We start from the raw sequence: 27,436 nt of genomic DNA on the forward strand, positions 1-27,436 counted from the left end.
CATGGCTTGCTTTTGTGCGCGCTACCGCTGCTTACAATTTTTTTTTAAAAAAGAGAGGAATCGTCTCATTAGCGAAACAATGGCAAGAGACTGCTATTTGTTGTTACTTACACTGCCGCTTTCTTTAATAATGATCAACAAGAACCAAATAATAGACTGCGTACGATAGAAGATGTTCTGAACGATAGTTTAGCGAAAATTTTTCTCCGTTTGAAAATCTTTGCAGACGCATCTTTAGTACATTACATTCTGCACAGAAATTAGAGTCATCTTAGATTTAAAAATCCAATCAATTGCCGTGCTTCATTTCTGACTGTATCACTATTCGGCATAAGAATAATACGAATATAAACATGACATGATATGTATATTCTTCCGCGTTTGCTGTTGTCTCACTCTAGTTTCGTAGTTTATTAGGCAGATAGGATTTAAATGAGATAGCAGCAAACACGAAAAAATACATGGCAAAATCTTTATATTCTTTATTATTATTATGCTGAAGATAATACTGCATGTGATTCACAATTTATAAAAGTTCCTGTTAGTAACCATCTCTTCTCACAGGTAGGAAAAAATTCAGAACGCAGAGTTGGCCATTTTGACAAACATCCCAGTCTTGCCAGTCGGATTTTCGTAGTGCATTGAAATGCTGCTACATTCGAAGATGAACAATACGGAATTTGTATTTACTTCGTTGGTTAATGTATGAAAATGCAGTGGTCGAAACTCAGGGCGGAGAAAAAAAGCTCGTCTTCCACCTTTTTTTTAAATTTATTTACTGACGCAAAGGTTTTGGTGCCAGTATTTATCTTTGTGCCTGCGAAGCGCTACATATATTCGACGACAGAAGTTAGTTGTGGCGGCACCTACCAACATTTTTCAGAACTTCCGCTTTGCACTCGATTCTAAGCCACAGGCGGTTTTTTAGATTACAAAAACCGGAAAAAAAGTGCGGCTTAGATTCGAGTAAATACGGTAGCTTTTCAGAGCATTCACACAAGGTTGGCACTGGTGGCGACACCTACAACGTGCTGACATGAGAAAAGTTTCCAACCAACTTCTCACGCACTAACAGCAGTTGACTGGCGTTGCCTGGTGAAATGTTGTGATGACTCTTGTAAGGAGGAGAAATGCGTACCATCATGTATCCGACTTTGATAAAGTTTGGATTGTAGCCTATCGTGATTGTGGTTTATCATATTGCGACGTTGCTGCTCGCGTTGGTCGATATCCAATGACTATTAGCCGAATATGGAATCGGTGGGTTCAGGAGGGTAATACGGAACGCCGTGCTAGATCCCAACAGCCTCGTATCACTAGCATTCGAGATGACAGGCATCTTATCTGCATGGCTGTAATGGGTCCTGCAGCGATGTCTCAATCCCTGAGTCAACAGATGGGGACATTTGCAAGACAACAACCATCTCCACTAACAGCTCGACGACGTTTGCAGCAGCATGGACTATCAGCTCGGAGACCGTGGGTGCGGTTACCCTTGAAGCTGCATCACAGACAGGAGCGCCTGCTATTGTGTACTCAACGATGAACTTGGGTGCACGAATGGCAAAACGTCATTTTTTCGTATGAATCCAGGTTCTGTTTACAGCATCATGATGGTCGCATCCGTGTTTGGTGACATCGCGGTGAACGCGAATTGGAAGCGTGTATTCGTCATCGCCATACTGGCGTATCACATGGCGTGATGGTATGGGGTACCGTTGATTACACGTCTCGGTCACCTCTTGTTCGCATTGACGGCACTTTGAACAGTGGATGTTACATTTCAGATGTGTTACGACCCATGGCTCTACCCTTCATTCGATCCCTGCGAAACCCTACATTTCAGCAGGATAATGCACGGCCGCATGTTGCAGGTCCTGTACGGGCCTTTCTGGATACAGAAAATGTTCGACTGCTGCCCTGGCCAGCACATTCTCCAGATGTCTCACCATTGAAAGCGTATGGTCAATGGTGGTCGAGCAACTGGCTCGTCACAATACGCCAGTCACTACTCTTGATGAACTGTGGTATCATGTTGAAGCTGCATTGGCAGTTGTACCTGTACACTCCATCCAAGCTCTGTGTGATTCAATGCCCAGGTGTATCAAGGCCGTTATTACGGCCAGAGGTGGATGTTCTGGGTACTGATTTCTCAGGATCTAATGCACCCAAATTGCGTGAAAATGTAATCACATGTCAGTTCTAGTATAATATATTTGTCCAATGAATACCCATTTATCATCTGCATTTCTTCTTGGTGTAGCAATTTTAATGGACAGTAGTGTAGTTGTTGTTACCCATGCATTTAGATTAGATGTATATTGATATTGAAATGTCTGCACATTTTTGATGCATTGCTGACTCTTCGTCTTTCCAGTTGTTAGTGGCACCAACTTTTCTGTTCCATTTTTATTATGACCGATAAGAACAGTTAGCCTTTAATAAATTTTCCCCTGTGGCCTTTTTCTCCTCTGAACTCGCAAGTTCTGTCGGGCAAAATATGAAAAAATAAGCCCGTTTCATCTGCATTAAAAATTCAATGGGACTGTACGTTTCGACTGATAGAAGAGTATTTGTTCCATGACTGAATGGTGTTAGCATTCACACTTCCAGTCTCACCTCAAACACATGTATACACTAAATTATATCTGTTCTTGAACCTTTCAATCCAACCATTGGATGCTGTAAACCTGCGCGACCCACCTTTTGTGCCAGATATGGTGCTTTAGCACAAACCATTGTACCAACTTTGTACTCATTTGGCCCAGTGTGTTGTATTTGTCTTAGAAGAGCATTATATATTTTGCTATAAGACCACTTTTTATTACAATAGACCTGCTCCAGCTTGATTGCCATCTTCATGTTACCTGTGGAAAGTACATAGTTTGATATAATATTTCAGATTTTTAAGTAAGTAATTTAAGTATCATAGAACTACGCTTTGTTTCGTACATTAGATGGTCTTGATATCCATATGACATTGATGTCTCAGTTGCTATCACTACTGTAAAAGTTTGCTTCTTTGATGTCAATTTCATAATTCAACAGCTTCAGAAATAACTCCAGCTAAAATTTAACACCTACTAGAGCTCTGCTTAAAAGAGCTCCACCAACATCAAAGGAGCAAACTTACACAGTAGTGACTGCAGCTGAGACATTTGTGTCATAATGTACACTGTGTGATAAAAAGTATCCGGACACCCCAAAAACCATGTTTTTCATGTTAGGTGTATTGTGCTGCCACCTATTGCCAGGTACTTCACATCAGCAACCTCAGTAGTCATTAGACATCATGAGAGAGCAGAATGGGATGATCCGCGGAACTCACGGACTTCGAACGTGGTCAGGTGATTGGGTGTCACTTGTGTCATATGTCTGTATGTGAGATTTCCACACTCCTAAACATCCCTAGGTCTACTGTTTCCAATGTGATTGTGAAGTGGAAACGTGAAGGGACACATACAGCACAAAAGCATAGAGGCCAACCTCGTCTGTTGACTGACAGAGACCACTGACAATTGAAGAGGGTCATAATTTGTAATAGGTAGACATCTGTCCAGACCATCACATAGGAATTCCAAACTGCGTGAAGATCCACTGCAAGTACTATGACACATAGACGATAGGTGATAAAACTTAGATTTCATGGTCGAGCGTCTTCTCATAAGCCACACATCACCCCAGTAAATGCAAAACGATGCCTCGCTTGGTGTAAGGAGTGTAAACATTGGACGATTGAAAAGTGGAAAAACGTTGTGTGGAGTGATGAATCACGGTACACAGTGTGGCGATCCAATGGCAAGGAGTGGGTATGGCGAATGACCAGTGAACGTCATCTGCTCACATGTGTAGTGCCAACAGTAAAATTCGGAGGCATTGGTGTTATGGTGTGTTTGTGATTTTCATGGAGGAGGCTTGCACCCCTTGTTGTTTTGTGTGGCACTAACACAGCACAGGCCTACATTGATGTTTTAAGCACCATCTTGCTTCCCATTGTTGAAGAGCAGTTTAGGGATGGCGATTGCATCTTTCAGCACGATCAGGCACCTGTTCGTAATGCATGTCCTGTGGCCGAGTGGTTACATGACAATAATATCCCTGTAATGGACTGGCCTGCGCAGAATCCTGACCTGAATTGTATAGAACACCTTTGGGATGTTTTTGAACGCCAGGCTTCTCTGACATCGATACCTCTCCTCAGTGCAGCACTCCATGAAGAATGGGTTCCATTCCCCAAGGAACCTTACAACATCTGATTGAACTTATGTCTGCGAGAGTGGAAGCTGTCATCAAGGCTAAGGGTGGGCCAACACCACATTGAATTCCAGCATTACTGATGGAAGGTGCCAGGAATTTGTAAGTCATTTCCAGCCAAGTGTCCGGATACTTTTGATCACATAGTGTATATCAAGGCCATTTGATCTACTTAGCAAAGTGTAATCCTTTAATACATTAAATTATGTACTTCAAAATCTGAAATATTGTACCTAACTGTGTACTTTCCACAGATAACCTGAAGGTGGAAATCATGCCGAAATAAGCCAAGTGTATAAAAAATATAACCAAACACAGCAGTGTCTTGGTCTCATAGCATAATAAATACTGTGGCATCAGTTGGAATGCTAGAAGAACAAGTTAATTTTATCCATTTTAGTAGCATGTTTTCCAATTCTGGAAACTGACTGTCACGCACTCGTTTTCATTTGCTATTTGCTGCTTCCAAATGTGCTGTTTCAATTATGTCATTTGCTCACTATTGTATTTAAGGTTGATGGAGAAATGTTCAGTTTTTGTGCAATATCAACATGCTTCATGTGTGAATTTTTGTCCACTACCTGAATAATATTCCACTTCTTTGTTAACTGTCTCACTGTCTTTTTATTCATGGCAAACCAGTATATCATAAAAAACAAGGGGACTGAGAGTCAGTCAAACACTAAATGAGAACTGAGTGGACCAGTTACTGAATTACACACTATTCAGTTTGTTTGGCCACTACACAAGTCAGAAGTCACTGGAGCTAGTACCAATCTCCATGAACTACTTCTGCATATCATTTCTACCATACCAAGTGATCTGTATGACTTGCAAAGTTGCTGTCATTTAATAGCACTATCTCCCTTCACATTTCCTTCCTCATGACGTTGCCGTGAACGTCCTACTTCGATCATTTTCACAACTGCTGGTGGTAAAAGTTTCAATGGCCAGACAGTACTGATATTGTTTTAATGACTTAATGTAGCGCAACCAAGTTAGTACTTTTCTATCTCCTTTATAGTAGAAACTGTTAGTAGTTTCTACACTTAATGGTCTCTAATTCTTATGTATGTTGTTGTAGATTAACCTGAAGAAGCAATTCATTATCGCGAAACCGGTTGTACATTGATCCCACAATGAATAGGAATTAGCAGCTACAAGCAGACTATATAATTTTTTAGAAGATTTTACCACAAAATTTTTTAAAGACTCTTTTAACTAAGTACTGATACCACCAAATCTGAATGCACTAAGCTGGGAAGGGGAATGCACAATCAAGTCAGTTTAACATGTGCTTAGTGTAATTGAGACTTGGACTTTTAAAAATGGGTGTCCTGTATGGGAAAATGTGATAATGATGGACATAACAATGAGATTCCACTGTACTTATTGTATATTTACAAGCTGGTTATTGTATTCCACAGATTGTTTTTATAATTCACAGTCACATTATATTATTTTAATGCTTTGGACTAAATCGAATACTATCCACAAATCATATCATTTTCCATATTAAAACATACTAATAACATTGAGTTACTTGGCACATTCAAGGGTCTCTTCCACATGCCAAACAACACTTAATCACGGAAGCTGTCATTGCATTTCTTTTTCTAATATTGGGCTAGGTACTTCTTCAGTTTGCCCTGTCTTTCCGCCATTCGCTTTCTATAACTGTTTTGTACTTGTCCAGGTTCCTCCTTATAATGATCTTGATCAAGTCAGTCCATCTCGTTCTGGGTCTCTGTCTTGTCTTCAAACTTGACCTCCAACATTCATTTTATTATTCTTCCATCTTCCATTACCTTTACATGTCCAGACCATTTTACCTCCTCATCTCATTTCTATCATATAACTTTTTCTATTCCATTCTCCTTGCTAACATCTTTATTTTTCACTCTGTCCATCCTCATCCTCCATAACATAGATCTTAGGAAATTTCATTGCATTAACTTGGATTCTGCTCTACTCTCTTCTTGTTGCTGTCCAGGTCTCCAATGCATATGTTGGTGTGGGTTTAAAAGTAAATCTTGTACAGCATTTACTTACACTTCATTGGCACCTCCCTTCTCCAGACTAATCCCCTCACATACTGGTTGCCCCCTTTTGCTCATTTCTATCTGCATCATTGTGTTCTGCATTGTCTCACTTCCTACATATTTGAAGATCATCAGTGTCAGTTTCCTGTCCCTTAATATTAATTTGTCTTTTCTTTATTTTCTCTAGGTTCCACCAGAGTCTTACTTTTCTCAATACTTCATTTCATGCCATATTTCCCATTTTTTCAGTAATATGGCCAGTGTTCTTGTACATCCTTACTGTTAGTTTCGAAGCACACAGTGCCATTAGCAAATATTAATAACTTCGCCTCCCTTCCTCTGTAAGCTTCTTTTGTCTCTTTGGCAGTTTCAGCCATCATCAGTGTAAATATTAATGGTGACACCATGTAGTCAAGTAACGTCATCAGTAAATCTTTCCCATAATCTAAATCCTTTCCATCCACTGTTTCATATTAAAGTTGAGTCCACTATTGATCTGCCATGTCAAAAGCCATACTGCTCCTCTACTGAGTGACCTCACACATTTTCTTTCAATCTTCTTTCCAGTATCTTCTCCATTATTTTTGCTACTTGTGACATGATTGTGATACGTCAATAATTATCACATACTTTTCTGCCTTGTTCTTGAAGATGGGAGTTATTCCCTTTGCTCATTCTTCAGGCACATATTTTGTGTCCATATGCACCTTAGCAATCTATATAATCATTGTAATCCAGTAGGTCCAGCTGCCTGTATCATCTCCACTTTTATTTCTTTTATTCCAGCTACCTTTCCTGTTTTCATTCTTCTGGTGTTGATTCCACATCTGACATTGTAAGATCTTTCTCTTCTTCCAGGTCCAGCTCCATCCCCCATGCGTGTACTGTCTTTTCATTACTATTTTTCATGTTCAGTAGTTTATCTTCTCTGGTTGCATTATTTGCACTCCACTTTCCCATTTCACCAGTTTTGTGGAAGTACTTTTATTGCTCTTACTTTTTGTAATCCCAAACAGTATTCTTTTTACCTCCATTAATCCAGATAGTCCTGAATTATTTGTTTTTCAAAATTTATTTATATCTTATATACATTCATTCACAAGGTTGTAAGGAAGAAAGTAAAAACAATTTTGAGTATTTATTTTTATTTAGTATTTCCAAAAATGGGCGTCCTTCCAGAAGGACAAAGTATGACATTGCATAATTAAGTTGTTTTGGTTTTTATACTTTCAAATAAACATAAATAAATTTGAATTATGGGCTAAAACAGCTAATAAATACAAAAAACAAAGAAAATAAACTATACACATATTTTATGCACTAGTATGATAAGACAAAAAGCAACAAACATGAAGTGGTTAGTCACATTTTATGCACATAGTAGTAGTTTTTCTGTGGCAACTTTGACATTTCAGCTGCTTCTTTTTTGTTATCTCGTCCATTGGTAATTCAGCAACATAATGTTCTCTCCCATCAAATCTAGAATCTAGTTTTGCCCTCTTACTAGGACGTCCTCTGCTGGTAGTGACTCTTTTGTTACTTTCAAGAATTGCAGTGACAATTCGACGACGAAATGTCAGATGATCTATGGGTTCTTTGCTGTGCTTGTAAAGATCCCAGGCATTTTGCTCTGCAATGTCTATAAAATGTGCAATGATCGGGAAATACCACTTTTTCCCTCTTATAGAGCATCTATATAGGGATACATTTTGGTCAGCTCGATCTATGCCTCCCATATGAGTATTGTAGGAGTGTAATAAGTTAGGTTGAGGCACACTAATCCTTTTCTTTTGTTCCCTGGAAAATCTTGCTACAGAGTGTAGTGGTTGCACTCTGTCAAAGTTGGTGGCTACAGTAAGAATATTGTTGTCATTCCCATGTACAATGGAAATCCCGGATGCTGAGTCAGAACAAACTTCGTATGATCCTCTATTTTCTTTTATCATTTTATCTACAGATGATAAAGTACAAATCTTAACTCTGTTTTCTCTTATTGTTCCTGTTGCTTCCACGCCCATCTCTTTTAGGTCATGTAGTAGTTCAACGCTGGTAAAGAGGTGATCAAAGTATATTCGATATGGAACATGTGGAAGTAACTGGTCAACATAAGTCATTACCACACCATACCCCATACCTTTCATTTCATAGTCCTTACTACACGTGACAGCTCCTTGGTAGGGTTCGAGCCAAATAATATATCCACCACTTGTGCATCCACACCAAAATTTGAATCCACATCGGATTGGTTTCCCTTTTATGAATTGTTTGCACCCGTGACTTCCGAAGTATGGGCCCATCGATTCATCGACAGAATGATGCCCCACATGAGGCGCAAATTGTTTGAATCTATCATTCAGCATACACAGTAATGGGTGGATTTTCCCAAAGCGGTCTGATTTATCTAAATTGTCATTGTTGCATGCATGCAAAATGGAAAAGATAAAGTCAAATTGATCTCTGGACATGGCATTTATTACAAGTTCGTTGTGACTGTCTTTATCTGATTGCCAGTACATCTTTCTGCGTGACACTGTTACATATCCACTTAGCAGAGGTATTGCAATAAACACCAACATCTCATCTTCTGAACAATCACCTAGTCTATTTCTCTTGGCTGCGTACTGATTTGTGTAAGTGACCATCATTTGAAGCACTTCATTGTCAAAAAACTGTTGGAAATATTCAAGCGGTGTTCGCCCTTTCTTCATTGCAACTGTGAACATTAGAGGCCATACAGGTGTTGGATTAACTATTTCACCGCTTTTCCAGTTATATTTCTTGAGGTTTAGAACTTTATTCTTTGATAGCCTTGCTGGTTTGTTTGTGGTTGTTGTTGTTATTGTTGCTGTTTTTGTACTGCTGGAGGGTCCTGGAACAACATCAGAGGTAAAGGATTGTTTCCTTGTTGGATTCACAGCATTACCATTGGTAGAAATGGCCAAATCACAAAGTGCAGTAGCATTGAGCTGACTTGCTGGTAATTTATCTACACTTGGATTTTCTTCAGCACCTGACTCTTCATCTGTTACATCATCAGTTGAATTTAGAGGAGGGTGTAATGTTACATTCACACCAGTATTAGGTATTTCCTCATCTTTTGATTCTAACATGTCCAAAAGTTCCATCAGTGTACATCGTTTTCTGTGAATACAAAATGACAACATATTACCCTCACGTCCTTCTGGAAGGAATTACAACTGACGAAAACTTTCAATCATAATATGAACCCATAAGTAATATAGGTTGATTCTTTAAGATATTATATGACAAGTTTCAGAATTATTGACACAATATGAAAGAAAATATACATACCCATCAATGACAAGCTCACTCAGTTCTTCCATGGTAAAATCGGCCCTATTTTCAAGACACAGTTTCTCACTCACTGTGAATGACAGCGTCAAACTGATTGTCTCAGCGTGCAACTGACTCTGCCTACTTCATATAACAATGCGTCACAGTCCCTTGCAACAATGCGTTGTTCGCAAAAATAAATAATTTCAACAGTGAGTGACGTCGTCCTTTCAGAAGGATGTCAGGGTTATCTGGGTTAATATTCATTCCCAGCTCTCCTGTAAATTCCTACAGCTTTACAACTTCAGCTACTACTTTCTTACATTTCTTTCTGCATTCCTGGAATTTCCTTTTGCTTTCTTCCTTTTTTGTCTTTGATCCATTCTTGCCATGCTGTCTTCCTTTCTTTTACAGCCCCCTTCACCTGCTCATTCCACCAAGGTGTCTCCTTATTCTTTGCCCTTCCAGACATTCTGTCACAAAAGGCTTAAAAAGGCATCTTTGAACTTCCCCTCCCCATTCCTCTTCCACACTTCCATATTCAGTGCTTGGGATTTTAAAGATTTTAAACTTAACATGCAGCTGACATAATATTACAGCGATTTCAGAGAATGAGAATGTGCGATGAACACAGTATATGTCGTGCCAGTTAAAATGATTTTCCATGTCGTTCAATATATATTTATAACTCCTACAAATGTCTGGAGGTATCTAGAGACTTCGTGGTTTCCATTGATCAGTAGATGGTAGTAGCAGTGAAAAATTCACTGAAACATTTTTCATTGTCAGTCAGTGAAGAGGAGAAACATTTGAACCAAATTATTTACGAAATCCTTGATAAGTCTTCAATTGTTATATATAACACTAGCATACTTTTTCAGTTTTCCTGTAACAAATCCTACTGAATTGAAGATTGCATCAGCTAACATTCTAATTAGTTGCTATGCAGTCCCATAAATTTAACTGTTGTATTTTCTTAATGGTATTGTATAATAATTCCATTTCAAAGTATGTCTTCTGAAGTGTGACAGAGAATTTATAAAATTAAAACATAAAAATTACATTAAAGTTGTTTTACATATTATTAAATGAACTTACTGGAGGGCCATTCCATGAAAAATGAATTGACACAGTCACATCATCAAAAGTTTACTGTATATTGTTCGTATTCTGGTCTATCTGTTTTTTATTTTCATGTTAATACTTCAGTGACAATTGTACAAATGTTATGTTTGTTACCATCGAATGACGCTGGAAAGAAAAATTGAGGGCAATGCCATTTAAAAATGTGAAAAATGTACTTAAAACACAGCAAATAGATGAAAGAGAAACCACTAAAAACAAGAGGATAAAATATACAAGGTAAAATCAATTAAGAACAGTATCAGTCGCACAAGTAGTCTGCCAAAAATAGGCTACCTGTACTTTAGAAAAGTATATGCTTAATGGATAATATGAGTTTTAGACCAGAGTAAACTAGATCAGTGTGGTTGGGAATGATAAAAAGCATCTGTAAATTGTAGTAACAAGTCAGTTAACATGAGAGAGGGAATATGCTCTTAAGCCCTACTAGTTTTAATTTTAAACAATAGAAACTCCAGATAGGAGCATCAACAATGCAGCAAAAGATATTGCAACTTACCATAAAGATAACAGTCCAATTTGCAGACAGGCACAATTAAAAGACACTTACACATAAGATTTCGGCCTCAGCCTCCACTAGAAAAAGAAAAACACACTCCATTCATTCACCCAAGCAAGCACACCTCATGCACACATGGACGCCAACTCCAGCAGCTCGGGCCAGAGCTGTCAAAGTTTGTGGTAATGTGTGGATGAGGTGTGTTTGCTTGTGTGAATGAATGGAGTGTGTTTTTCTTTTTCTAGTGTAGGCTGAGGCCGAAATCTTATGTGTAAGTGTCTTTTAATTGTGCCTGTCTGCAACTTGGACTGTTATCTTTATGGTAAGTAGCAATCCATCTTTTTCCACAGTGTTGTATCCAGGGTTAATTTTAGTTATTTAAACTGTACACTCAGCAGAAGATGTTGCAGTAGCTTGCTGATATATTGGCTGCTGCCAATAGTGCTGCCTGAACCACAAACATTAGCCCACTTGCTACACTGACAGTGAGATAATTGATGTTGCTGTTAAGAGTCTGCTACCAATATTGGGCTTGCATACGAGGCACGTCGTGTCCCTCATCCTTCTGTCCTTCTGATAATATTTGTGGTACTGTGTAATATACATATGGCTCTATTCTTTTTTAATTCTGATCTATGCATTTACAGAAAACCTTGAGTGTGATGCACATAATTGTTTGTAGTTTTGAACACACTGGAAGAAATTAGCGTGCATGTAACTACTTTACTGATAGTGTGGTGCATAGGATCCTTAACTACTTACACAGTGGTTCGAAACACAGTTGCAGGTGACCGTCTCTGAGTTTCCTGCAGTGAAAAGATGTGGAATTGGAACCATTTTATCTCATGAGCCCCAAAGAGGATCTGCTTGAAAAAATAAGTGAATATATTTCCCATGAAATTTGCTTCAAGCAGTGTAAGGCCAAAAGGCCTGGAGCAACATGTGGGAGACATAACATTTTGAAAGCAAATTTTTAAATTAATATTATGAAAAAAAACTTCTTGCATGGCTCTACAAAAAAATCTTTCATTTTTACTTAAGATAAAAGTTGTGAAGAAATTGGGCTGTCTGTGCAGCAAAATAACTGATGTGGCCAACATGGAGAGTATGTAAAATGCAGATTGGCTAGAGCAACAAAAATATGTCTGGAAAAGAGGAATTTATTAAAATTCTAGCATAAATTTAAGTGTGAGGAAGTCTTTTCTGAAGGTGTCTCTCTCATGTGTAGTCTTGTATGGGAGTGAAACATGGATGATCAGCACTTTAGGCAAGAAGAGAATACAAGTTTCTAAAATGCGGTTCAACAGCAGAATGCCGCTGTAGGTTAGATGGGCAGAACAAATTACTAATGAGGACATACTGAATTGAATAGGGGAGAAAAGAAATTTATGGCACAGATTAACTAAAAGAAGAGGTAGGTTGAAGTGGTGGGCTGTGGTAGAGGGGATATTAGTGGGAGACTAAGCAGATGAACACAATAAGGAGGTTCAAATGGGTGTTGGTTGCAGTAGTTATGCAGAGATAAAGAGACTGTCACGGGATAGACTAGTGTGTTAGTCCATCTTGGACTTTCCGTTGTTGGGATGTTAGAATTTTCTAAAATAAAAGAAAAATGGAGAAGTGACAGTTGAAAGTATACTCAGTTACCTATATCTGATAAACAGTTAGAAAGACAAATAATAATTTTGTTATTCAAATGTTATTACAGTTTGATTGTCACTTCTTACAATTAAATACTGTCTGACTTCACAAGTGACACAGTGTTTGCACTTAAACAATTTGGTTTGGAATTACAAGATGATGTGATGAGTTTTTAGGATGACTATCCTCCCAAATTTCTCGTAAAACACAGATCTCTTGATAAAGGTTTGGGGAACCACTACTACCTTGACTAAAACCTAGTTTCAATTCATTTGTGACCCCATTATCAGAATGTGGATGACCATAAGAATACAGAAAAAAGTAATACATAAGAAATTATATGCTAAAATAGGAAGAAATGGTATTATGTGTATTGTTCAGACAACTTGCCAAAGCATCATCATAGGCACTCTGAGCATGCAAACACCTTCCAAATTTTATGCAGTTTTATGTGTTTGCCTTATTCTGCTGAAAAATAGAATTGTGAAAAATTTTTATTCTAGGGATATCCATTTTTGCAAGCACATGTTGTACTTCTTGCATCCACAATTCAAGTAACAGAATGCTGGTAAGATTTCATATTCCATGAGCTACTGACTTATTTGAACCTTCCTGGCAGATTAAAACTGTGTGCCGGACCGAGACTCAAACTCGGGACCTTTGGAGAGGTTCGCAGGAGAGCTCCTGTGAAGTTTGGATGGTAGGAGACGAGGTACTGGCGGAATTAGAGCTGTGAGGATGGGTCGTGAGTCGTGCTTGGGTAGCTCAGTTGGTAGAACACTTGCCCGTGAAAGGCAAAGGTCCCGAGTTCAAGTCTCTGTCCGGCACACAGTTTTAATCTGCCTGGAAGTTTCATAACAGCGCACACTCCGCTGCTGTGTGAAAATTTCATACTCAGTTATTTGTTATCAAGAAACAATTGTTTTTAGCTTTGTAGGCTTTTCATATAAACATAGGAATTTTAATTTGTGAGTGACAATTTTATGAATTCCCAGTGTATGTTTGTTTTTTTTCTTTTCAGCTCCATACAATAAAGACAACCAGTCTCTAGAGTCTGCTATTGTGAGCTATTGGGTGATGCCTCCTCCAGAGAGCAAACCTCATGATTATGGGAAGCCAATGCTTATGAGTTACAGTGTTGTGCAGGACCAGTTTCTCTCTCAAGATGCACTTAATGAAATGGTAATAGTTGATAACAGTAAAAACTGGCCTCTTTGATGTATATACAGTGTGTTATAAAAGAAACACAATTTTTGCTTGTTGTACAACATTTTAAGCATTGTCCCCCTCAAAATTGCCCCCTCTACTGGTAATACATCATTCCCATCATTTTTTCTACGTTTGAAAAGCCTCCTGGAACACATTTTCTGGGTAGTGCACAGGTCTCTTGTTGCATTGTCCGGAATCTCCTCTATGGTTTGAAAACAATGTTTTTCAAATGTGGTTTTAAGTTTGGGAAACAGTAGAAAGTCTGCCTGGGCTAGGTCAGGAGAATATGGTGTATGGAGCACAACAGGTGCGTGTTTTACTAGATAGCTGTGGACAAGCAGTGACGCATAAGCTTGCACATTGTCATGAGTCAACATCCAAGTCTGGTTTTTCCACAATTCATGCACCTTCTTGTGCACAGAATCACTCATATGTACTAACAATCTCTGGTAGAAGTCTTTGTTTACCATCAGACCAGATGGTACGAACTCCTTATGGACAATGGCTTTGCAACTAAAAAAGAGGGTGTCAGCCAACTAGCATCACCTTTTGCCAAGTTTTTAGCAAAATTGCACACAAACATTTTATTCTTCAAGCTCTTTCATTGTTACTGTGTGTTGACAAATTTTACTTTTGGGCCTTCTAATTTCAACTGAATGCATCTTAGTTTTTGTGCCATACGTGTTTCGCTTTTATTCTTTGCAAGGCCTCTGCAGTTTACATTTAGTGTGTTGTATATATAGGTTATAAACACTTCTTGGATCTTGCTTTACTGTGATGTAGTAATAATTTAAATTTCTACTTACTGGTTTTGTTGATGTTGTTCTACATATTGTGTTCTTCCTTTTCTTATAATTGCAAATTGAAATTTTGTTTTGTGACTTCACTAGGAGCTGAACACCTGTTTTGATGTTATGTTTTCATTGCCATTGCCAACTGTTGATTGTTATTGCCAGTGATTGAATGTTATTATTGCCAACTATTGAATTTGTTTTTGTGATATCTGTAATCTGTGTGTGTGTGTGTGTGTGTGTGTGTGTGTGTGTGTGTGTGTGGTTGTGTGTTGTCATTTCTTTTTTTAACTTAAGTTGTGAGTCTGTATTGATGTACCACACACACACACACACACACACACACACACACACAATTAAAAAAGAAAAAAAACATGGTATATATACCATCATGTGATCATACCAAAACAAATACCACACACACACACACACACACACACACACACACACACACACCACAGAAACATATTCAGTAGTTGGCAATAAGATTCAATCATTGGCAATAACATCCAACAGTCGACAACACCAACCGAAACATAACATCGAAACAAGAGTTCAGCTCAGTGCTGTGAAGTCTGAAAAGAAAATTTCAGATGGCAGTTATAAGAAGAAGAACAACAGTGCTAACAATAGAACAAAATCACGACATGTAGAACAACATCCACAAAACCAGAAAGCAGAAGTTTAAATTATTACTACATTTTATAAACACAAACTGCCAGAAATGTTTATAACCTATATCTGTAACTTTACAGATGAGTGCATACATCTAAAAGATCAGTCAGGCAGAGTTTTAAATGAGCAAAAAGACCTGCGAAATGGGAATTTCCTAGATAACTTTCTACCAGTTCTAGGGCGAAGTGTTACCGAAGCATAGAATGTAAACTTATCACTACACTCATTAATAAATATGACTGTAAGACGAAACATCACGCAACCGTGAAGCAGTTTTTGCTAGACTCTTGTGGTTGTCAGTACTATATCATTGGAATACTGTCATAAATGTGATATATAAGATCTTTGTGCCAACTATTCAAAAATGACATGCTCCTACAATAACAGAACAAATATTTACAAGTTATTTTAAAGAAATTACATACAGTCATATTTACACCAATGATGGTCAATAAATATAACTGAGAACAAAAGCATATGCAGGTTAAGTAGCAAAACTCTGTAAAATAAATCCAGTCTTCCTAGGTTAAGTACATTATATATAAGAGCCTTGCAACAAATGCTCGGAACTACTGTGCTCCTACAATAATGTGAACACTTCGAACTAATCAAAAATCATCCATAAAGTAAGTTATAATCTGCGTAGTATATCTGCAGATATGACTTGTTCCTACATCAAAATCACAAGAGTCACTAATGTATCCAATATATGTAACTTCCGTTTTAGATACTTGAAAATGACCTAAGGCTGAAATTGTACAATCATACAGGAAATAAAGAAAATGGCAGCTGAAGGCTTCAGGAAACCATTTAAAAAAATTATCACAGCTGCGGATCCTATCGCATTGAAAATTGGTATACGTCGGCTTGCAGTACACAGAGTGACCAGATGCCTGTTCGTCTCTCATTGTACTAAAATGTCTAAGAATTTCGACTGTCCTTCCTTCTCCATCTCGACAGTGAACTGGATGTTCGGATGTATGTTGTTTATGTGTTCCATGAATTGTTTAAGAGCTTCTGAGCCATGTGGCCAGATCATAAATTTATCGACACCATAACGATAAAATAAGGATGGACGGAGGGGAGCCGAATTTAATGCACATTCCTCAAAATTCTCCATAAAAAAATGATGTAGACAACGGAGAGACCCTTGCTATACCATCCATCATTTCATAAAATTTACTACCATACAGGAAGTAGGTGGTTGTCATCACATGCTGGAACAGCTTTATAGTTTCAGGAGAAGAAAGATCCACCAGCATTTTCAGAGTGTCCTCCACAGGAACTTTTGTGGACAGCGTTAGCACATCCAGGCTGACTAAAATGTCATTTGGACCAACTCTAATCTGTTTGATTTTCTTAATGAACTTCTGGGAGTTCTTGATGTACTGTTCACAACGGCCAACTATAGGAGTCATCAACTTTGTTAGGTATTTGGCCAGCTTGTAGGTAGGAGAACCAATTGCACTGACAATAAGTCTCAAGGGAACATTATCCTGGTGGATCTTCCGTAGTTCATACAACCTCGGAGGTCTACGAGCTCAGACTTTGAGAGTTTCCGTAACATTATCTGGTATACCAGAATTCTTCAGTGACTCCATAGTTTTTCTGCTGTACATCAAAGTTGTATTCTGTTTAAGACATTTGTACGTACTTTCTTCCAATGGTGATGTAATTTTGCTATGATATTCGGTAGTATTAAGCAAGATGGTGGCATTTCCTTTGTCAGCTGATAATATGGCAAGATCTTATCTCCCCGAAGTAAATGGAGCCCTCTCTCTCCTATTAGATTTGGGAGTCTTAGCTGAGGCCAAAAAGTGACTGATAATAAGTTTCACTTTGTTGGTGTCCTGTGCAAGATGTCACACTGCCTATTCTATTCCACTGATATGATCCGCGATGGGCATAATATGTGGTGTAGGAGCAAAATTTGAACCTTTATTAAGGTCCGAGATGGCTCCTTTGTCCAGGCTCTTGCCTGACAAGTTAACAACAGTGCGTGCTATTTCATACGATGACTCCGGTCTTTGCATAACTGCAAGATGCCCAAATTTCATTACTTGTTTAGCCGATGTATTGCTAAGATGAGCTCTTTGATGAGCAGTCGTCATTATATCGATTCATTCCTAGTCAGAAGGTAAGAGAACTGTAGATAACAAAAGGTGGCAACTATATAAACTGTGTGCATTAAAATCCAGTTTGTACTTTATGTGTCGTAACGTTTCTTGGACAATCATCCGGCTGGTCTTTTGTAATATATTCTTCATTCCAACCAACTTGATATGGTGTTTAAACACAGCAAACTTAGGAACAATCTCCTTGTTACGACATGTTGCAGAAATGCCAAATTCTCCACAACTGTGCATATTTGACACACAGCTTCTCCAGTTGACGAACCTGGCGTGCGATGTCCTCCACGTAGAGGAAAGTAATGAGAATGATAGATTTTGTGAGACCCTGATATGTAATACATTCTCAGTTTTCTTGCCACATCAATTCGGGATAAAATCTCTAGCTTTCGACAGTTGCCTCCATCGTCATCGTGAGGAGCAACTGACTGTTTTCACAGCTGCTATGGTGGCCTTATATAGCCTGTGGACAGCTTCTGATTGGTTGGCTTGTGATTGGTTGGTGACTACTTATTGCTGTTGCAGACGGTGTCCTTGTCTGCGCTGGTAGCGCCACCACTTCCTTGGGAATGTAAACACTGCAATGAATGTCTCTGCTGCTTCTCTGCATCAAGCACTCGTTTCCATGCACTGCTCAGATAGTATTCATTGTCATAGTTAAAGTTCTTCTCACCCATTCGTATTTCAACAGCCCCCTTAATAACAAAACCCCAGTATGTGCAGGCATGAGACAAAATTTTTGTTTCGTCAAACAGAATTTGTTTTTTAGTCAGGCTGTGCTCTGCAATTGTTGATTTCTCTCGTTCTCTTTGTTTAATATGTGTTTGGTTTTCTGCACAGCAATCGGGAAACTGTACAAATGGTCTGAGCTATATAATTGCTTCCACACTCACGGGAATTTATAATATCTGCTGTGAGTGTGGAAGCAGTTATATAGGTCAGACCATTCATACCATTTCCAACTGCTGTGCAGAACACTGACGGCATATTAAAAATGAGGAACTAGAGAAATTGGCAGTTGCGGAGCACAGCCTCACTAATAAACATAAAATTCTGTTTGATGGAATAAAAATTTTGTCCCATGCCTCCACATTCTGGGATTCTGTTATTAAGGACACAGTAGAAATAAGAATGAACGAAAAGAACTTTAACTGTGATGGATATTATCTTAGCGGTGCATGTAAACAAGCACTCGATGCAGAGAAGCAGCAGAGACATTCCTTGCAGTGTTTACGTTCCAATGGAAGCAGTGGCACCACCATCGCAGACATGGACATGGCCTGTGGCAGCAGTACGTAATCACCGACCAGTCACAAGCCGACCAATCAGAAGGTTGTCCACAGGCTACATAAGGCCACCACAGCAACAGTGAAGTCAGTCAGTTGCTCCTGACATGGAGGCTATCATTGAAAGCTTGAGATTTTATCCGGAATTGACACGGCAAGAAAACCGCGTAGTTTTACATATCAGCGCCATCACGAAAGACTTCGTTCTCATGCTCTGTAAGTAGCCCACAATGCGTCTTGAGATACACTGATGACCTCTGCAGTTCCCTGTGGTTCAACTGTTGCTCAATAGAGGACATAAATCTGCACTTAACTTGAACACCCCATCCACTGAAACTATTTTACACATTGCAATAAAAACTATTGGCTTTCAACATTTAGAACAACATTCCCAGCAAAATCAGAGGAAGCTATCCTAGCTGCTCCTGTTGTACGCCTACATGAGACTACCTGTAGCCAAGAAAGAGCGAACCACACAATAAATATTTGCAGAGTAAGAAGAGATATGCTAATGTACCTTCCAAATATCACAAATGAATTTGCCCTTGCAGTTGTTGAATAATAGTAAATGTTCAATACACTTAGGTGCATATGATAATTCTTAAGCTGTTGTAGCCACACATCATCAGATAAAAAAACAAAACAAAACATTTGACAGCATTTATTTGCGATGATTGCATTACTGCACAAAATTTGACAGATTGTATGTAATATTCGCTCTATGTGATATTAATAATAACATACACACATCAGTTGGTTCTGCTAAGAAATGAAGTAGAAGGAGTTGCCCACCAATATATCCTTTTGATTCTTCTCAAACTGAATTTCATAATTAGTTAAACTTTTTGTGGCTGCTGGTGTGATATTGAAAATGTTTATTGCTGAATAATGGACACTTTTCTGAACCAAAGTAAGTGACTTTAAATATTTGTGAAAATTATTCTTATTTTTAGTACCGATTCGACGAACTGAGCTGTTGTTTTGAAAAAAAAAAAAAAAAATGTCATTAAAGAATATTGGGTCATTAAAGAATATTGGGAAGCAGTAGTTAGTATCCCCAGTTACTTAAAGAGTCCTCTGCAGGGCGTTCTTGAGCTCACACAACATGTTGTATTGCACGCTTTTGGGCTCGGAAAACTTTAGCTTCAGTTGATGAGTTACCCCGTAAAATAATCCTGTATGACATTGTGGAGTGAAAGTAAGCATTAGTATCCTAGCTTTCCTATTTTTATATCGTCTATGTCTGACAACATTCGTGTAGCATTCATTTAGGCGCTTCAGCAGTTCTATGGTATGCTCCTCCCATTTAAATTTATTATCAAGCTGTAACCCCAAGAATTTAACAATCTTGAGTTTGCTTATCTGCTTGTTGTCATATTTTAGGCATACAGTGGCGGGAAACCTTTTACAAGTTCTGAACTGCATAAAGTACATTTTTTCACGGTTTGGTGACAGGGAATTGGCTATGAGCCATTCATTAATGGCCATGGAAATTTCATTATCAAACCTTTCCAAGATTACACTTGATTTACTATTTATTGCAATGTTTGTATCATCTGCAAACAAATCAGACTTGGCTTGATATATAAAAGAAAAGGTAGGTGCCCTCAGATAGAACCTTGGAGGGAATCACATGTTATTGGCTCCCTGTTGGATGATGCCTGATAGCTTAATACACATCTCTTTCCTATTGACAATGTTTGTTTTCTGTCAGAGTTATAAGCTTTGAACCATTTTGTGGTGTTTCCTGTTGCAGTGTAATTTGCAATTTGCATAAAAGGATATTGTAGTTTACACAGTTAAATGCCCTTTATAGATTGCAAAATATACCAGTAGCTCGTAATTTATTGTCTAATGAATTAAGTACATTCTCACTGTATGTGTAGGTAGCCTCCAATATTGGAACCCTTTATAAATCTGAATTGTGGATTGGATAATATTTTATTTGTGGTCAGATGGTTAAGAAGATGACTGTATATTATCTTTTGCAAAAATTTTGAGAATGGCAAAGTGAAATTGGACAGAAGTTAGATGTTATTTCTTTATCTCCTTTCTTATATGAAGGCTTAACTTCAGCCTATTTCAATGTTCCACTGTTAAAAGTCTGATTACACAAATAACTTAAAAAGTCCCTTAACTCAGAGCCAGACTGTTTAATCAACTTTGTTGACATATTATCATATAGGGTGTATACGACCGAGGACAACCGGGAGATCCGGGAAAAACCCGCGAATTTTTTAGAATTCCAGGAAATTTTCATTGTTTTAGTTTTCAGTTAATTTTTTGTAATTTTGACTGGTAAGAATCGATACTCTAACAAAGAATATTACTGTATCCCACTACTGCAGAATAATACTTCAACAATAAAACATAAACGAGAGAAAAAACGAAAATAACTTAAATTGCAAAGGAAATGCGCCATATACAGCAACACACAGTGCTCATGCAAGCGTCTGCCAACAGCAAAATGTGTCAAAGGCTTTAGGAAGACTATGCAATGTTTCATAACAACAAATTGCCTCCGATGAGCATGAAGTCACAACTGTTTACATTAGATTCGTTTTAGTAGTTACAAGCAGGCTCATGCGCATGTGCAGTTGAGTCGCTTTTGAGTAGTAGATTCTCCCACTTCTGGCTACAAGAATGTGGCTGTTGACTGTGCAAGCAGTCGCAGCAAGCAGCCAGATGCTACCGGTAAAAGGGAGCGCCAAATTCATGTTCTTGAGGGGGGAAAAACTTGTTTCACAAAGCACCTAGCATCCAGCACACGTTTGTCTATCGATTATTCATATGATTTTGAAACACTTCCCTATTGGTTTGTGAACATTTTTGAACACATTTTAAGTTGATTTCTGAATGAATCATAAGTTGATTTTTGAAAGCGTGCATAGAGCACGTGATGTCTCTGTCGGGAGAGTCCTCGTCACATCTAGAAATAAACTTTCTGCAGGCAAAAGGGGATGGGGCTAGGTGAGCTGAGCGGAGTAAATCCGAACGGATGAATGCCAATCGCTGTCTGATTATGTGGTTGATTGATGATCAGTGTTGTCATAAATACTAGGGAAATCCATGGATTCAGACTACCAGAATGGAAATAAATGACTGACGGGAATAACAGGTGAGAAGGATTACGTATTATCTTCTCACTGTATCCAGTCTTGAGTATTATTTGTGTTAACAGCTTTTTCAGTATTAGATAACGACATTTCAATTTTTCATGTAACGAATCGTTTGATGACCTTTGATGAGGTAATAGATTCTTTCGCAGAAAGGAAAACATGCCGTGTAAAGCTGTAGCAAGATTAGAGGGAAAAAAATGCTAGGCGTTAAGGATTGAAGAAATGTGTACTTTCTTGCTTGTCTCTTTTCTTTATTGATTTTATGTATCCTATATTTAATTTTATGTCACATAAAACAGCAAGTTATTAGCTAATAGGCAATAAAGAGTGCAGATTTTCTGAAGAGTTCTTGTTCTCCCAATTACAAATCCCATCTGCTATTAATTGCGAAACTTTTTTTTAAAGAGGGGCAAGCTGTCAAACTGGCCGACTGGGAGCAGGAGAGGCACCACAGGACATTGTAGTTTCCACTGTCGTGAATATAGTTTGATGGCATCCATTACAAAATATACACATTTCAATTCCACCGAGCGAAATACAGTGATGTGCGATAGAAGAATGCTTTATGAAGAGGCGTGGCACTGCACTTTGGCACACTTAAGACCAAATAACATGTCTTACATTTCCTCGAACACATATGTTTTATGTTTCAGACTTTTCAGAAAGATGTGCACTACAAGGTGAACATATATTGACCCGTTTCGCAAATATCGTAGTCCAAGGCTGATGCGCAGAGCAGTCTGAGTTATAGTGGATAGTCTCCATGTGACCTATGTTTACATTTAGCGATTTTGCTGTTTTCCCTTTGTTTACTCTCACATCAAATGAAAACAAAACAGGTATCTGTGGCCAGGAGCTGTCAAGTGAATTAAAATACGTTCACATAATTACAGAAGGCTAAAATATGTCATTAGTTTCAGATTTTATTTTATTTCCACCTTTCTGACTGTCAAGCATTAATCGCCTTGCAGAACAGTTAAGTTATTTTTGTCTGTTTGCTAAATAAATTTGACTTTCATTAACCTTTTCGGCAGAGGCAGTCAATTTATTTGAAACGAAATGTTTAATTCCACAGTAGTGGCTAGTTTCAACTGTTCACTGCATTTCAAGTGCACATTTTCATCTTCTAGCACATATGGCATTATGCCATAATAAAGAACCAAACATGATATAATGCAGTACTGGTGCTCCCAAAAAATTTACACCCCGAAAACCACACTGAAAAGCTTAATATCAGGTCGAGGTCTACTTGATTGTGAATCTGGACATATGAATGTGCACTTTAAGTATGCACTTTAAATGTGCACATTTTAGTATGGTTCACGAAATTCTTGGCGTAGCCTCTGATGTCTTGTTTCTTTTATGACATAACGTATGATCTTTCAATGTTTTACATGTATGTACATACAGTCTTCCTACGTCACGGTAGCTGCGCAAGCGTGGTGATGCCTGTTATCTGCGCTCTCTGGCAACTGCTGAAACGAACCTATTTCTAACACGTTGTGGAAAAATATTGCGAATGATGGTTTGAAAAGCATTACTTTCAAAGTAAATATCCTTTTAGGTAAGTTGATCTATATGTGAGAATGTACCGTGAATTTCTTAAATCGCAAAGCGTTTGACTCTCATTAAAAATTCAGTTCTTTGATGATGAGCCATTTAGAAGCATTTCAAACCATGAAGATCAGACATTTGTCATTATTAAAAATTTTATTGGCACATTTGGGTGATTCTTAAAGTGTAACATGCGCAAAAAATTTCAACATTATATGTAAAATCTTAGCTTCTCTTGCAGCTTATTAACCTTAGAAACCAATATTATATGCGAAAGCTTTGCTTTTCTTGTAGCAACACTATGTATACTAATTTAAACTGTTAACTTTCCCTGTTTGTGTGTTCGTGCTGCGTAACAGTGATGTTGCTGTTGGCTGACTACATCACGTGTCCTATGCTCTGAATATCTGCTGTCATCGGCTGCCCAGACCACATGACATGAGCTATGACTGGCTTACAGAAACGCATCGTAATCTCGATTTCAATGATTCGGAAAGTAACATGCAGTGTTTGGTGGAATTCCAATGTATACATTCGTAATACGAAAATACGCAATGTACATGTTGCTGCACATAAAAGATATTTCCAAAACGTTTCATTTTCTCTGAGTTTCGTTTTGTAAAGTGCCGAGATATTCTACGCCCGTGTATAAAACCTTAATCATTCAAAGGTTTGATAATTGAAAATATACTTTCATTAACATGGAAAAAGCGTGTTTTCACCAGGGAGAAAGTGTATTTTTAACCGGGAAAAATCCGGGAATATTTCTTCCTTGTCCATGTATACACCCTGTCATAGCTACTATAACTTTTTTTTATTATTTTAAGGATTTTGTGGTGTACATTACTTCTACTGGTGTTGTGGGGACCATACTCATATTATCATAGTTAGTAGTGACTTTTGAATGTTAAATATGTAAACAAATATGTGGTACTGATGTTGGATTCACATGGCACCATCATATGCCAACTTATTTATGGGCCATCTGGAGGATTCCCTCCTATCCAGTCAACAACTAAAACCTCTTGTCTGGTTCAGATTCATTGATGAGATTTTTATGATCTGGACTCACAGCAAGGACAACCTTTGCTCTTTCCTCCATAACCTCAACACCTACACCCAAAGCCGCTTCACCTGGTCATTCTCAACTCATCAAGCCACCTTCCTAGATGTTGATCTCCACCTCTCAGCTGACTCCGCAAGTACATCTGCCATTTCAAGTGCACCAGTCACCTGTACTTCCACTTTTACAGCTGTCTCCCACTCCATGTCATCCATGGAGATGCATCTGCAGTGAAAAGCAGATTTATCAAAATACACCGATAACCTCACCTGCGACTTTACTGACAGACGGTGCCCTATCCATCTCATTCATAAACAAATTTACCATTCCATTTGCTCCTCTGACACCAGTACACATGTTTGTTAACCAGCCACCAACCAGTACTCCTCTGATCACCCAGTCCACCTCGGCCTTGAAAAGCTCCACCACATTCTCCACCAGGGCTTTGACTACCTCTTGTCATGCCTTGAAATGAGGGACATCCTACCTAAAATCCTATCCTTATCAGTCCAAATAGTTTTCCAGTCACCCACAGCCTACTGAATAGCCTTGTCCATTCTTGTTCCAAACCTACTCCCAATCCTGTACTCCACGAATCACTCCCCTGTGGTTGGACCAGGTTCAAATCTACCCCATACACCCACCTAACACATCCAGTCACATTCTAGTCACAGGCATTTCCTACCCAATGAAAGACAAGGCCGCATGTGGAAGCAGCTGTGGTATACCATGTGTATCAGCTTTGCTGATATTACTATACAGCATTCTACATAGATATGACAAGTAACGAACTGTATGCTCGCTTGAATGGCCACCAGTAAATGTGGCAAACTGCAAACTTGACCATCCAGGTCCCGAACGTGCTGCACAACACTAAACAATTGACTTCAACAGCTGCTACACACTGCAGTCCATATCTTGCATTCTCACAGTCCCTCTGGCCTAACCCTGTGCGAAGTTGTTCCCACTGCCTCACCTTATCTTTCCCCTTCGCTCTTCTGTTCTTTTTCCAACATACCCCCCCCCCCCTCTCTGTGCAGGCTCTCTCTCTTTCTACCCTCTTTTTCTGTCCCTCCCTTTCTCCCTGTAACATCTCCACCTTCCTCTGCTCTTTTACCCCTCCCTCTTCCTATATCTCTTTCTACCCTCTGTGCTGCTTCCATCTTGTTGTGCAATCACTGTCCAACTATCTCCCTCTTCACTGCTACCCTCTTTGTGTTCTTCCCTGTCCCACTGCCCACCTCCATCAGCTCAGGCAACTGCTTTCTATAACTGATTATTTATAATTAGTCTTGCCATGGCCCCCTTATACATAATTTACACTTGTTTTAAATATAAAAAAAACTGTTTTTAATCTTTTATTTGCCAAACATACAATTTGGATTTTTGAGTATGTCAAAACATAATTACTTGTAAACGCAGATAATGCTTATAGTGTTATGGATTGTACAGTCTCACGATATCATTAGGCACATACATTTTAAATCCACCTGACTTGTACTTTTGTAATTTAAAATTCTCTCTCTGTAACATAATATAAGCTTTGTACTCTGTCTGTACTTATATGTATATAAACATTGTTTTTCATCTTCTGTTATGTATATTGTGTATGTATATCTGACATACTTACGTCACTTTCGGAACCACTTGAAAATGGCCTAATATAAAGATCGAAACTGGTAGTGGACTGTATAAGGTCCTACCCAGCAACTGAAACGGTTTTTCAGTAATTAAACAAACAGTTCAGAATCAGCACATTGAAAAACCTGATAATTTTTCATTTAATTAAGGAATTAAGTTTAAAAAAGTGTTTATTACACCCAAATTCTATTTGTGTAGTCTGGTTTGCTCTACTTGCCAAATAAGCTGTATTGCAGTACACTGTATTGCTATAGTATCGTTATTCGGCTTATCCCTGAAATATCCCCGAGTTGTTGGTACGTACTTGTTCATACCCTGAAGAAAAGTGGATTCTTACAAGGTAACAGAATTTTTTTTTTTTTACAACATTGGTATCTAGTCATCCAGGAGGAGCTCATTGTTGGTCTGTAAAGCCACATTGCCTGCAGTGAAATACTTGCTAAATAACCTCATACTGTGCAATATGCTTTAATTGTCAGTTACAGATGTGAGAATTTCTTTTCTCAAAGATCAGTTTATATTTTCTCTTCTATTCAATTCATTCATTCCTCATAGAATTGGGGTGTATATTGAGAGGGCCCAAGCAGGGGAAATGGGACACGAGTCCTGAGTGTATGATTAGATAGTTGGAGAGGCATGTTTCCTGTTGCCACATGTATTGTCATGAATGAAATTGATAGGCAGCGATTTAAAGTCTAAACACAACAATTTATTTATGAGTCACAGAACTTATACAACACAAGAGTTTACAACAAGTCATCTTAGGAACCAGCATTACTAAATCAGAGATATAATTTATTTTACTATATCTGTTTCCTACATCCTTCCCACCCTGTCCAAGCTCCAGGGAAATAACCAACTGAAGTGGAAATGCTATCCACTGTCCTTCTAACGTACACAGTATTATCATCCTTATTTTATTGTCTCTTTCCTATACAGATCTTTCTATATTCCCATTCCTCAAGACATGTTGTGGGTGTCTGTTATCTTGAATCAAAACCAGGTCAGAAGTCAAAACATCTTGCAGATGTGCCTCTAACTTTGTGAACTCTACTAAACTACGTGTTATATTCCTTGAGCCATCTTTTCCAAATGT

At 38.3% G+C, this 27,436-nt stretch overlaps 1 protein-coding gene across 3 annotated transcripts in view; it reads left to right on the forward strand.

The window, feature by feature from the left end:
- The window catches only part of LOC126262191 (MPN domain-containing protein), a 151,327-nt gene that overhangs the window by 108,775 nt on the left and 15,116 nt on the right, over positions 1-27,436 (forward strand). For all 3 annotated transcript variants that reach the window (XM_049958605.1, XM_049958607.1, XM_049958606.1), the window contains exon 8: positions 13,895-14,055. In XM_049958605.1, coding sequence (XP_049814562.1) covers positions 13,895-14,055 — 161 coding nt within the window. The remainder of the gene's footprint in view (positions 1-13,894; positions 14,056-27,436) is intronic.

The sequence above is a fragment of the Schistocerca nitens genome, chromosome 6, assembly GCF_023898315.1.
Source record: "Schistocerca nitens isolate TAMUIC-IGC-003100 chromosome 6, iqSchNite1.1, whole genome shotgun sequence".
Lineage (NCBI taxonomy): Eukaryota > Metazoa > Arthropoda > Insecta > Orthoptera > Acrididae > Schistocerca > Schistocerca nitens.